General features: G+C 42.1%; 1 protein-coding gene across 2 annotated transcripts in view; it reads right to left on the bottom strand.

Moving 5' to 3' along the window:
* kcnip3b (Kv channel interacting protein 3b, calsenilin) overlaps positions 1 to 13,784 on the bottom strand; it is a gene marked incomplete at both ends in the record, with an annotated part of 42,413 nt that overhangs the window by 8,458 nt on the left and 20,171 nt on the right. Inside the window, one exon of one of the 2 annotated variants that reach the window (XM_083979695.1) lies at positions 4,320 to 4,425. The exons of the other annotated variant lie outside the window; for it this stretch is intronic. Within the exon in view, the coding sequence (XP_083835821.1) occupies positions 4,320 to 4,425 (106 nt within the window). Of the gene's footprint in view, positions 1 to 4,319; positions 4,426 to 13,784 lie in introns of those variants that run through there. 2 annotated transcript variants of the gene reach the window in all.

The raw sequence follows: 13,784 nt of genomic DNA, 5'->3' as shown, positions 1-13,784 counted from the left end.
GAAGTGATTGGTGAACAAAACCTGCAGGTGAATGGATAAACAGGGGTACAGGCAAAAGGAAACTACAGGAAACAGGCTGACAATAAACAGTAAGCAAACAATAATCAGGAAGCTATAAACAGGTGAGATGGGTTCCAGGGAAACTCAGGTAATTACTAAGAGACAGTATGTGGCAGAGGAGAAAATACAAACACATACAAAGAGTACAATTTCAATTACAAAATACAATAGCATAGATTTGAGGAAGGCACGCAGGCCTTACTCATGACATAAATGCCACCCATTAGTACTTTACTTTAGAGATGCCAGGATGCAAAGATCCATAAATGCAGATGTGCAATAAGTTGAATGAAACGATTCCTTTCCTTCCCATCTCTCTGTTCAGTATATTGATGTGACTTACTAAAATATCCTGCACGAGTCAAATGCGGAGACAAAATACCAGATATCGGTATCACAGAGTCTCAGAATAGGGCTTATACATCTCTAAAGACAAGGCTACCTCATGGCATTGATACCGTCCAAAAATAGGACCAGGCTGGACCGAACCCAAAATCGACATCAGAACAGAGAGGACCAGACTGAAACAACCACAGGCCACAGGCCGGTGGCTTCATCTGAGATCAGATCACTTACCCCAAACACAAGTCTGTACACACACAGAGAGTGAAGCTGTGTATTTCTTTTGTAAAACAGAATGTGTAGGATCATTTCTTCAAAGTTGATGATATAAATAATGCAACAAATAAACTAGCAGACCTTATTGGCCTGCTGACTGACAGAAGGCATCTCATGTACCACTATCTGAGTTCACAGTATTAAGATGGATATTACGATTTACTGTAAGTTTTATTATGTAATTTGTTTGATATGTTTTTTATTACATCTGCCTGATTAGTATAATAATCATTTACTACTCTATGTCCTCCAGAATGGATATGTAGATGTTTAAAAGTTTAACAGCTTGATGTCTCCCGTTCACCATGCTCTGTGTTTGTGTAGTTGAGGTTTCAAGTCTGACACATGACACTGGACCCATAGGATCAATAAAGTCTTATCTTAACTGGACCACAATTCCCTTACAAATTAAATGCAAGAGTGTATGTTCAGTGTCCTAAGTCTGAAGGCTGAAGGGCAGCATTAGATACAAACTTTAACCACCAGAGGTCAGCAAAACCACATTTTTAGGGGCTGTTACTGCATCTTATTTTAAACACACATACACACGAACACACCCATGCACGTTATACAAGTTTTATATTTTGATGTCAACTTACAGTCTGACAGTCTGTAGAGGAAATAAATATCAAGTTTAATTGACTAATTGTAACTGTAGATCGAGATTAAATGATAAGTTATCTGTCAGTTTGTAGATCAACAGGAAATGAAATATGATTTCTCATGCAAAATCTGTTTGTTGTTGTTTTTTGTTAGGAAACTTATATAGAAAAAGGTGTTACTGTAGTTGTATGATGTCATCTCTTCTTCAAGACATAACATCCTCTTATATTCCCAGAAATATTACTAAGCACATGACCTCAGCACCCTGAAGTGAAGCTCTCATAAAATAGTCTGCTGCTTTGAAGAATAAAGAATCCACACATTAAAGCAGAAGTGAGTGGTCCGGTCGTTTTCGCTAATGCTGCGTTCCAGGCAGGCTTTTGAAATCGTAAATTACAGCTTCAAGTCACAACTTACGACTTTGTAGCGTTTCAGGCAACCCACTCGTGTTTTTCCGACCTGTTTTACCGGTGAAAGTCACTATAACGGCCACTCGTAACTTCCGACCGGTGAACTCGTACCAGATCGAACTGGTACCACTTCACGGTCGGAAAAATACGAGTTTCCTTGAACGCACCATAACAGTCCTCGTCCCTACGTCACCACATTCACGGCGTTCCTTGGCTGCACACACAGCCCTGCATGCCGTTCTCTCTCCTCATTGGATAAAAACTGTAGGATACGATAAATGTTTTCTCCTCGGCTCAGAGCAGAGCAGAGGGACTGAGAGACCCGTGTTTCGGTCCAAACACTCTATGTAAGTGATTGCTGTCGGAAGATATAACTATTTAAGACTTATATTAACACAAATATATCACTCACTTCTGCTTTAAATAAAAGTACAAAAGTAAAAAAAAAAAAAAAAAAAAATCTAGGTTTTACAAACAAGGAAAATATAACTGTACCTTCAACAGACAAGAAACAAGTGACTAAAAATGGCTCCTATGTGCCCAGCACCACAACAATAGCTTTAAGAACTACTGTGATCATTACCAGGCTGATGTTTTAAGCAGGGCTGCTCCCAGTAGCTGAAGAAGTCTTACATTCATAAACCTATGTTGGTGTTTCTTGTTGATCTGTAGCTGTATCTTAATGTTGTTAACTTCATATACAAAGAATGGTTTCCAAGCCGGGTCAGGGCCCTCCAGTGGGTCACAACATAAATCTGAAGGGTCATGAGTTGATTTATGGGAGACGGGAAACTGCAACGTTTTGTTTTGATTCCCTCTTTTGTGGATGATTGAATAGTTTTTAATTTCGAGGGGAAATGTGCCTTTGATGGAGTTGATACCAACAACAACACTGCAAGAAGCTCATATCTGAAACATATCTTTCTGTCCATAGCACCATAGCTACATTTTTGTAGCTGTTTACAAGCTCAGAAGACTGGCAACCTCCAGCTGATGAATATACTACCAAAGAATATGTGCACCTCAAACAAGACCTGTTTTAAATCTATTTCTATAAAACACTGGTCAGCAAGAGAGTACGACATGTGGAATTTCACGCCTTCAACTCATAATATCAAATAGTTACACATGATAAAGATATTGAGAAGATGCTGAAGCAGTTGAGCAGGTGAGTTAATGAAACTGTATTTGGTAAATCAGTCCCACTGGGAGAAGATGAAGTAATTAAGTGGCAAAATGAGGAAGGAGACACATGAGGAGAAATTTGGAGGCTACTGTCCTTCAGGGTGCTAGAGGAGTACTCCAGGCTCCATATTTAGGCGATCTCAGAGAAAGCCTGTTCGATACTGCATGTATAATTGATGTGAAGTAATGCTAAACCAAGGTGTAGGCCCTGCCAGGGCAGGAGAAGGAGGAGGAGGAGGAGGAAGGGGAAGAGGAAGAGGAGGAGGAGGGATGGTGTTGCTATTGGAAGAACCAAAGATTGGAGAGATTGAGAGGAATGATAAATTATGAAAGGGCATTACTGATGTTTTGTTGAATTTATTACTTATCATGCTGGGCCATGAGAGAACCACTAATGTGCCGACTGGAGCCTTCCTGCTGTAATCGTCTTGGCAAACTGACTGCAGGCCACTCTGACTGGCTGGCCTTCAGCCCAAACCTTTAATCAAAGGGAACTGCATCAGTCAAAGAGCAGTATCTGATGTCTCTTTTACAGTCCCAAATGCACACAGTCAATTGGCCCATCAATGTTTTATGGTATATCCCTTAGTAGGCCAAATAAAACATCCCATTAACCTTTTTCCAGTCTGTTGCCATACATAGGTTTACCGGCAGTGCAGATTTAATACTGCAATTACAAATATTAAACATACATTTCAGCTAATCTTTAGCATTTTATATCTATTCTATTTTGTTTGACTGTTGACCTGTATGGACAGATGATAAGCAGTGGATGGATGGATGGATGGATGGATGGATGGATTTGTATTTGTTTACTTGATCACTGGCAGAGAGTTGACTGGGAACAATGGAACATGATGATTCTTTGTCAGATTCAAATCGAGAACATTGTTTTTTACATGGCTCACTTTTACACTACTCATTTTATAAATGTATTTTAACAGGGACAATACAGACTGATCACAAGTACTCCTCACACCTGGATGACCATCTAGTTCTTTGTCTCTATGGTGTGACACCAGCCAGTTTGACTGGCTAACACTGCTGTCATGGTGATGGTGAGCCAAGAACCAACTGTTGTTCCCAGTGTCATGTTAATAAACCATTCAATGTTTCTAAAACAAATAATTGTATTTATTTATTATTTTTATGCACCTTTGGTTTGGTTTGGTTTTGCTTGCACCTTATTAACACTATTACTATTATTATTTTGAGATTTAGTTGTTACAGTCAATTTTGTACTGTCTCTATTGTCAATTAATGAGTCATGTTTTTTGGTTGTAACTTGTATTCTTGTTAAATAAACATTTGATCACAAAAAAAAAAAGTTTCTAAAACAGTCAGTGCATAAAGTGAGTCATCGTATGTACTGTATGTGCATAGTGCAAACTGCAAACTGCAGGTATCCGTTAACCAGCACAGGGGCCTCAGGTGGGCCCTTACCTTCAAATGAGGACATGGGCTCCAGGATGCCAAACTGCTTGAGAACTGCCATGAAGAGGATGATGACCACTCCGATGGCAAACAGCTCCATCCCCTGAATCCCCATGGCTGCAGAGAGGAGGGAGCCTGCTCAGGGCTCCAGCCTGCACAGTAAGGCCTGGCCTCGGGGGGCGAGGACGGGAAGCCCAGGCTGGCCTGGGTAACGCTGGGCCAAGGCAGTCCACAACAAGGGCTTTCAGCAGAGATGAGCCAAGATGTGACAGGAACCAATCTGGGTGGCGGGTGGTGACTGCATGGGTTTGTTTCCAGGCCCAGGACAAAGCATGAGAACGAGGCCAGCAAGCTGGATGAAGGCTGCTCCAATGTCAACACTGATGCTGAAGTGGAAAATATGTGGAAGTCGACATATATGGAAAACCTCCCTCTCTGGACCCATGAGGGAAAATGGGGGTTGTGTCATCAGCCATTTATCACAGTGCATTAAAGGAGACGTTTAGAGTCACTTTTCAGACTTTCTTCCCGCACGTACACTCAGAAGTCCGGACTGGCAAAGACACAAGTTACTGCAAGTCCTCTTAATCCAAACAGCTATTATCTGTCCTCACGTCATAGCTTTCACTCATTATTCACATTGTGGTTTTATATGAAAACGTCATTTGATAAAAGCAAAGATTTCGGTGCAGGCTTTGTGTCCATGTTCATAACGTTGCTCCATTTAGGTGGGAGAAAGTCTGGATAAATGCAACTGACTTACAGAAATACAAAACAACAGGAAGCAGAACATGAAATACTCGAGTCTTCTCATCTTCCAGGCCATACAATGGCAAAACAACATTAGCAATGGTAGATGAATTACCCCATTATATCGCCAACCACACCAGTAGTTTATGAAACCTCAGCTCTAGAGCATGCAACGGACGATCTGTATCTGCAGGCTGAGGGCGATACGTCTATCTCCACTCTCTCTACTCAATCTGCAACAACATTCACAGTAACAATCAGGATGAGATAATCTCCTAAAATAGACCTGCTAGTCAACACAAAACAGCAGACTTTCATGCAAAGTGAAAACTTGGTAGCACAAAGCTGTGCTGTGCAAACAATTAAATAAATGTATCTTGTATTTACTTGTGGGACGCGTGACGCTTTAAACCAGCCAAGTAACCTCTTGTCCTGCTGTGTCTCTCTTGGTAATCCTGTGGTCCAACCAACACCTCTCAGGACTGACTCACAGATAGTTCAGTTCAGGCTCAGTGTTGTTGATTCAGTCCACTTCACTGTCCGTCCCAATCCAGGTCCAGATATGGAAGAGTGTGGCTCTGGAGACAAGGCACTTAGAGCGGCGGCGGCGGCGGCAACAGCAGCAGCAGCGTCCACTGAGGGAAATCCTGAGAAACTGAGAGAGGCTGTGAGGAATGAAACCTCCTCCCCCCTTGTCTACCTCCTCCCCACATACTTTGCCATCACTCCCTGGTCTCTGCCGCTCTCTGAATGTATCTGTTGCTGTTTCTAGTTGCAACTTCGCCTCCCCTTGACTCCTTCAGCCACTCCTCGTCCCAGCTGAGGTTTAAAACCACAGTGCCCCGTCCACCTTAAACCGTCCACCCATCTTGTCCTTCTTGTGGTCTCTCCTTACTCCACCACTGCACTCCTCTTCGTCAGTCCATCTGATTGGCTTTTGCACCCCGGGGCTTGCCACCTCCTCCTCCTGCCGTCTCCGTCATTCCATAACTTTGGCCAACCGCAGACTTTCTCTCCCCCTGTGCTCGGTTTCTTCTTTCCTCTAAAAACTGTCGCTTCCTTCCTTCCTTCCCCACCACATCCACCTCTTTGTCTTCTCTCTCTGTATCCAGGGGCTTTGTGTTTTGTATTGCATCTTTTCGTGATCCCTGTGATCATTTTGTATCTCTTTGTGGTCATTTTTTGTCTTTAAAGTTGTTTTGCCTATTTTTGTGTTTGCTTTGCCCTACTTCTTGCATCAATTTATTTCTAGTATTAGTCATTTTGCATCTCTTTGTGGTCATTTAGCATCTATTTTTAAGTTGTTTTGTGTCTCACTCCTGTCAGATTACATCTCAGCTTGTGTCTATTGTTGTGTCTCTTTGTGTAGTCATTTGATATAGTTTCCAAGAAGAAATAGGTGGCAGTTACCTCACAATGAGGCCCTGTACCTGAGCTCAGGAGTCAAACTATGACACTTATAAGCCAACTACCACAGTCACTTTTTGACCCTATTGAGAGAGCAGCCATGGTGATGACACCGCTCTTAATGGAGAAAACTCAGGTCCTGCCCCTGTTACTCAGATATGTGCATGCACACAAACACAATGAGATCTAATAGGAGGGACACCCCACTTCCTCCACTCTTCAACTCCTCCACAGTCCCTCTGCTTTCATCTATATTTATCTTTTCTCTGCAAACCATCTCGCGTTTGGATGAAGAAGAAGCCTGTATGTTAAAATACATACATATACAACTGTATATAATTACAGTAATACATGTGGGTATGTGCAACAGTTTGAAAGGGATGACATTGAAAAATAGTATTACTGTGTGCGGTCTGTTTAGCAGGTCAAGGGGGGATAACTGACGACTCTGCACTTGCTAATGCATCAAGACATGATAAGCAAATGGATATGTGCATGTGTGTGTGTGTGTGTGTGTGTGTGTGTGTGTGTGTGTGTGTGTGTGTGTGTGTGTGTGTGTGTGTGTGTGTGTGTGTGTGTGTGTGTGTGTGTGTGTGTGTGTTAATGGATTGACTTGGTTGAGATAGGAGATGCAGATGGGAGGCTACAGTGAGAGAAATCAATATGTTTGTGGTGAGGTGGTGGTGGTGGCTGCAGTGTAGTTAACCCCTGTTTGTCCTCTCTGTACGTTTTTAGAGGAAAAAAAGTCAAACTTGTGAGTCAACCATTCATCGTATTATCACTATTCTATCTTCAGTCTGTCCTGCTGCTGCTGCTTAAAGGGATAGTTCAACATTTTGTCAAATTGGCCCGTTGCCATAATCCCTATAGTCATAGCAGTATAGGTTTGTTACCTTTAATTGTTGGCGCAAGCTGTTTTTAGAACGGCGGAGCGGAGCCGTGAGCTGCTCAGAGCTACGCTATGGAGGCTAATGGAATTTCTTGGTTTCCCTCAGCAAACTCAATCAAATACACAATCCAACAACTCCAAAACGCTCTGGTGGACAAGTTGTGACCTGCACAATCACCACGCTATGAGATAATAACAGAACGTTACGAGACAGAGTTGTTTTAGAGGTAAATTCATGCAAAACCACTGATGTGCAGTTTTTCAGCAAGCAGTCTCTGCAACTATCCCTTTAATAAACAACACTCAGTGGCCGGGGATGATCTTTACATCCTGAAGGTCAAAGTTACATTTCAGTGGAGTTTTGGATCGAATGGTCACATACCATGCATGTAAGGTGTCGGAGGTAATATATGTGTAGGTCTACTAGTGTCTATTTACAATATGTGCTTTGAGTTTGTTTACTTGCATATTGAATCTAGGGTATAGAGCTTTCGTGGTGTGTGTCTGTGTGTGTGTTGGTTCCTCTGGGCAGGCCATTAGGATACTAACAGGTTTTTAAAAGGTATGCTTGCCCTGCATGCTGACACAACAGTCAGTAAATAGGGAGATAGGAGATTGCTTTTACAATTCAAGCTGCAGACAACTCACAAAGGTTTCTGGAGGATTTTACTAGAAGAGGAAGAAGGCAAGCACAGGAGCCAATCCCAGCTAGTTCACATAGGGCAGGGTCCACCATGGACAGGACACCCGTCCATCACATGGCCGACATGTAGACAACACACACTCATATTCACACCGATGGGTGATTTAGAGTCACCATTAAACCAAGTGTACATGTCTTTGGACTGTGGAAGGAAGCTGGAGAACCCACACAGACACAGGAAGAACATAAAAACTCCAAAAAGAAAGGTCTGAGGCCCGGGAATCAAACCCAAAACTGTGAACTTTGAAACTCTGAAATTAGAGTAGAGTGATAGAGTGATGATAGCTCATAATGTGCAGGTGAAATCTGACTTCCTACCTGAGCGATGGTACCTGGCTGCGCTGTGGCCACAGTGAGACAGGCAGCTGGGTCGGGACAGGCGCCTCCTGGCCTCCACAGACAGAGCGGCCATCACAGCTCCCATCGTGGAGATCAGCTACCACACCAACAAGGCTAGCTCCGCTAACAAGCTGCTCTGAGATTCTCTGGACACTGCACAGGAGGACCCCCGAAGAGATGGAGCGATCCAGCCAAGATCCAAACTTCAGAAGATTAAATGTGAAAGCTCAGTCATGGAGATCAATGCTAACAGAATGGTTGAAATGACTGAGCAGTTGAGTTTGATTCCAGGCTCTATAAGCTCAGGCTGAAAGAGAAGTACATGAGCAAAGCTTCAAAGTCTGAATCTCAAGTACTGACGAGAGCAACCGCCCAACACTATGGACAGGGTGTGTGTGTGTGTGCATGTGGGATACTTGTGCTTTTGCCAGATGTCACCTTTGAAAATCTGTTTGAGTTTTGTGACACCACGTCACGGAGAGAGAGTTGAAAAGAGGCAAGGATCAAACAGCTTCTGACCTTTCACATCACACACATCACACCTCCACACTCTCTGTCTTACTCCCTTCCTCTCATCCAATTGTTCTCCACATGGAAACATGACTATAAATCCTATCCACTATATCATTCTGATAGACTGGGAGGTTTTAGAAATTCGCACTCCTGTGTGCTTCTTCAAACCCAAACAAACTGTGCCTTATCTCTCAAGGCTGCAGCCGAATGGACAAACTCATCTGTCACTGCCTGTATCGTTTCTCTGGGAACCTGTAGCCTACCCTGTGGAGGAAAAACACGGGACAAGCAACAGCCAAAGTTTATCAGCCACAATCAGATTGTCTTGAAAACTCAGTGGGTCATTTGGTCCTCCAGCTAAAGTGTCCTGAGGCAACCTCTAGTTACCTCACTTGTAATTAACACTGTCTGCCAAGTGAAGAAAATGAAAATTTTGAAAACCCCAAATTCTCCCCAAAATATCTGTTTCTACTGTGGAACTGTAGTTCGATAGACACATTCATCATTTTGTCTAATTTGTAACAAAACAAATTGACAAGCACCTTATATTCCTAAAATATCTATATCTGAGTTTTATCCATAGATTCTCTTTTTATCAGATATTTTATTTCTTATATTTTCTTATATTTTAATGATTTGTTGACTTATTCATATAGAACTGTTACAGTAACCAAGCTAGCTGCGAACTGACATTTTACTTTCAGTAATGGGCATTGGGCAGGTATATGTTTGAAAGATGAGAGCTGAAGACATGGTGCCATGTCTGGGTTACCTCAGATATTCCACTATAGCTGCTAGAATCACCCAGTGTCTCTGTCATTGGTCATTCTGGAAAAAGAGAGAAATGAAACATGATGTTCCTGGGGTTTATTGTCCATATTCTGAGATAGTTTCCCATCAACTGCAGCAGCAGTAGCTGTTCAAAAGAAAACCTTCCTGATTTTCAAGAGAAACCACAGGTCCCATGACAAATTGTGTCATCAATGGTTTTGCCCACATCCTGGTTATCAGTCCAATCTCTGCATTTGTAATCCATGCAATGTAAAAACCTTCCTTCTCTACTAATGTTTCATTAACCATGGGAAGTGAGCCACACAGCAGCAAGCTGAGCTCCACTCTTTACCAGCAGTCTGTTGAACCTGCTCCTTTGTTCCACATATTTAACACAGAAAGGTATAAATATTCTTTTATTCATACCATTTCTGTCATGAAATTGTATGAAAGATTCATGTGATAGTTTGTTGGTGACTAGGGAAAAAAACACAAACATGAGAACAGGCTGGCACTTAGCCACAAGTAGAGCATAATGCTATGATACAAAAACTATCAACAACAACAACAAAAGGATCAACACTGTTGTGAGATATTATTATTATTATAAACTATATGCTTCCCTTCTATCTAGGAGTGAATCTAACGATATTCACACACTAGCGAAGAGTGAACTAATACTTTTTGGTCGTGATGTTTGAATACACTCACTAAAGGAATGAATTAAATATATTTTTAATCTCCGTTGTACACTGTTAATATTGTTTTCTCATCTATCTCTTCACAAGACAAGATCCATTTCTGAAAATGTACAACTATTCCTTTAACAATCCACAACAACTTATTCTTAAATTAGGTAAATTAATTGTATTGATTGACTGATTCCCTGGTGACTGAATAATTAAATTGAGGATAAAGAAAATCATCAGTTCAAGACTAACAATGTGCTATCCCCATTGACCACTAGAGGGCGATGGACACTAAGCAGCACGACAGAGCCAATGACCACACAGTCAGTCACCGACAGGGAAGACGCTGATATGAAACTTGAGAGAACAGATCAAATATTTCAGACTATTCCAAGACCATATATGAGCTTACTCAGCTGCTCTGTGGTCTGTCACATCATCACTGTCTGTGTTTCACAAGAAGTGATTGATTAGTAACAACGCATACAATACGTGGAGAAAAGCAAGCTGCAAAGAAATATAATATTGCAGCACTGAAGCCTGCCTGTGATTCTCTGTAGTGTAAAGTATAACGATACACAGGTGGCAGCCTGCATGGTGAGTTCAAGTACCTCTTACTGTGGTTCGAGCTTCTGGGACCAAACACATTACAACCTCCATGTCTGTTTAATGCTCACATCTTCCCTAACAACCTGCCCCAGGGACCAAACAGGCAAACTTTTCCTCCTGTATAAACACACTGCCCTCTGTGAATGCAGTAAACAACACTGCAGACATCCTTATTAGCCGAGAGGCCTCTTCACTAAAAGCTGCTGCAGAAATTGGTCAAGTGTTGGTCTAAAGGCAGGTTAAAAAAAACTGCTTTTCCCACTGCTGCTGTCTCTGCTTTACATGTTCTACTGCTGAATTTGTTCCACTTAAAACCAACCCCAGTCTCACTTCCATAAGAGATAATCTCCCTTTCATAAACCCACCTCAGCCAGGCAGGTTCAAAGCCAGTCTTAGCTGCGTAATTAAAGCAGGGACTTCTTAATCAAAGCTCATTTTTCTCCTCTCCTCTTTGCCCTGGCTTGCCCTTTTTTTCCTTTTTTTTTTTTTACAGCTCTCATTTCTTTTTATCCAATGCATAAATATCTCTTTTTACTCTACCCTCACTCTTCCACGCTGAGGGCAGAATTAGGTTTTGCTAATGGATCAGTGGCGACCTGGATGCCTACCTGAGCAGGAGTCCATTCTGGAGATTCAGACTGGGAGGTGGCACAATGCAGAGAGGCTAAACAAAGCGAGTGAGCAAAAGAGGCCAGTTTATCACCTGCAGTGAACATTTATCATCAAGTCTTGTCTCACTGCGACTCTTTACTGTAAAAGAGGACAAGCAAACACTGCACCCGGAGGTGTCCCAATCAGTCTGCAGCCTGCACACACTTTAGGAGAGCAGCAGGAGATTTCAGACAGAAGGGATCAACATTTACAGACAACAGTGAAGAGATATGGATAAATGGAGATAAAGAGGAAACAGTGGGGACAGGAAGACAGAGGGAGACTGTGCTGATTCAGCTCAGTATCCGTGTGGTCGTTGGATGAGAGGACAGGACACAGGAGGAGGACGGAGGATAGACTTACATCTAATCAATGATGAACAGGAGGACGCACGGTCTAACTCAAGAAGGACAGTGGTAGAAAAAAAAAAACGTGAACAGACCAGTCCTTCCACTGAGACCATCTGATGAGTTGAGAGGGGAAAAGTTTGGTGGAAATCTTAACTCACAAAATATGACAAAGGACGCAAACCGACACTGAGCGAGGTTCTGTATTATATTTATAAATGTTTCACATGATTTTAAATGTTGATGTTAATCTGACAGTTGTAGCTGACAGTCAGACATTAGTCAATTGATACTTTGTGTTATTAATTTACAGCTGCAAAGTAACTCAAAGTACTAAAACATGGTGCCGTAGTTGAATTACATGGCATAGAAAGTAAATTCAGCAACTTGAGTAGTGGTTCAGTCATTAAATAAGGAGGTAGACAGTAAGTATGCAGCATGCTTATAACAGTAAGGTGTATCTACACATATTTTTTGACACTCTCTATAGATCCAGCAGCAGTAAATAGACATCCACCTTAATGTTCTGTGGACAAAAGTACAGTTTCCATGAATGAGAGAGAATACCTTGAACCACCGTCCCAGTGATGAAGCCAAAGAAGCAGCGCAGCAGTTTGGCGATCTCCTTCTCACACTGTGCCCTGCACGGATTCATTGTCTAAACTTTGACCTCAAAAACAGGAAAATACAGTGTCTCCAAAAAAAAAAAAAAAAAAAAAAAAAGGAAAAAGTGCTTCACCCAAAAACTGTAAAAAACTTGCAGAAAAAGTACTTCAGTCTTTGATTTTCTTTCCTTTCAGGCGACGCTGCCTGTTCCCCTTGGACAACACTCCTTTTTAAACTGGTGCCCCAGTTTACATACAGGTGATGTTCACTCCTCCCTCATCTCATCCTCCTCTTTCACTTGTTTCTCCCTCCTTTACCCTTGTCGCCTGCTCCTGCAAGTTGAATTGAATTGCTTTTTGGTGTGTCCTGACGCTCTGGTCGCTGTCGTTTCATATGACCGACCCTGACAAACAACAACACACACTACACTGACACTTGTTAACACTGCTCCTGTTTCACCCTTCATTAGGCCGCGGTGCTGCACGGTCACCGGGACGCGCTCGCCCTCTGAAGTTCGGCTCACTTTCTGTGGCAGACACAAGACGCACAGACACGAGCCAGCGTAGCAATGATAGTTCAGTGAAGAAATCTTACCGCTCTTCTTCCTCCCCCCCTCCCCTCTTTGTCTCGCTTCCATATCTAATCCGACTCATGTTACACTTTTCATATTACCCTCGTTCCTATCTCCCCGGTTTGTCTCTTTTATGGCCTCATTATCTGACTCTTCAGACTCTTAGCAAGTTACTTCGTCTGAAGATTAAACTGTGTACTGAGTGTAATGTCTCTCCATCAAGTGAAAACTATAGCCTACTCATGTAGCATAGAAGGCTGTTTGTTTGACCGCCTCTGCACTTCAGGGTTAGAGTGGAACTCATTAATTAACACTGACACAATCAACAGAAAATTATTTATTAAACAATTAATAAGGATAGACCGTGTAATCTGTTGTATGAAGTGTTGGCCCTGGACACCTTCCAGTCAGAAAATAATTTGTTCTATTTTGTTCTCTAGACTGAACCGATATTGTGCTACGTTGTGTAAAAGCAAGGCACTTTGACTCCTGTCCGTGTAGCCTATCATCAGGAGGGCAAATGCAAGTTTTCAAAAATGTTATAGGCCTATTTCTCACAGGCATGCATAAATCTAATTAGATCACCTACTCAACAGGGTGTGAGTATAAGGATCATATACAAAGAACAT

This window comes from Trachurus trachurus (genome assembly GCF_905171665.1).
Source record: "Trachurus trachurus genome assembly, chromosome: 9".
Taxonomy (NCBI): Eukaryota; Metazoa; Chordata; class Actinopteri; order Carangiformes; family Carangidae; genus Trachurus; species Trachurus trachurus.
The sequence above is the reverse complement of the archived record's forward strand: the minus strand, read 5'-3'. Positions and strand labels throughout refer to the sequence as shown.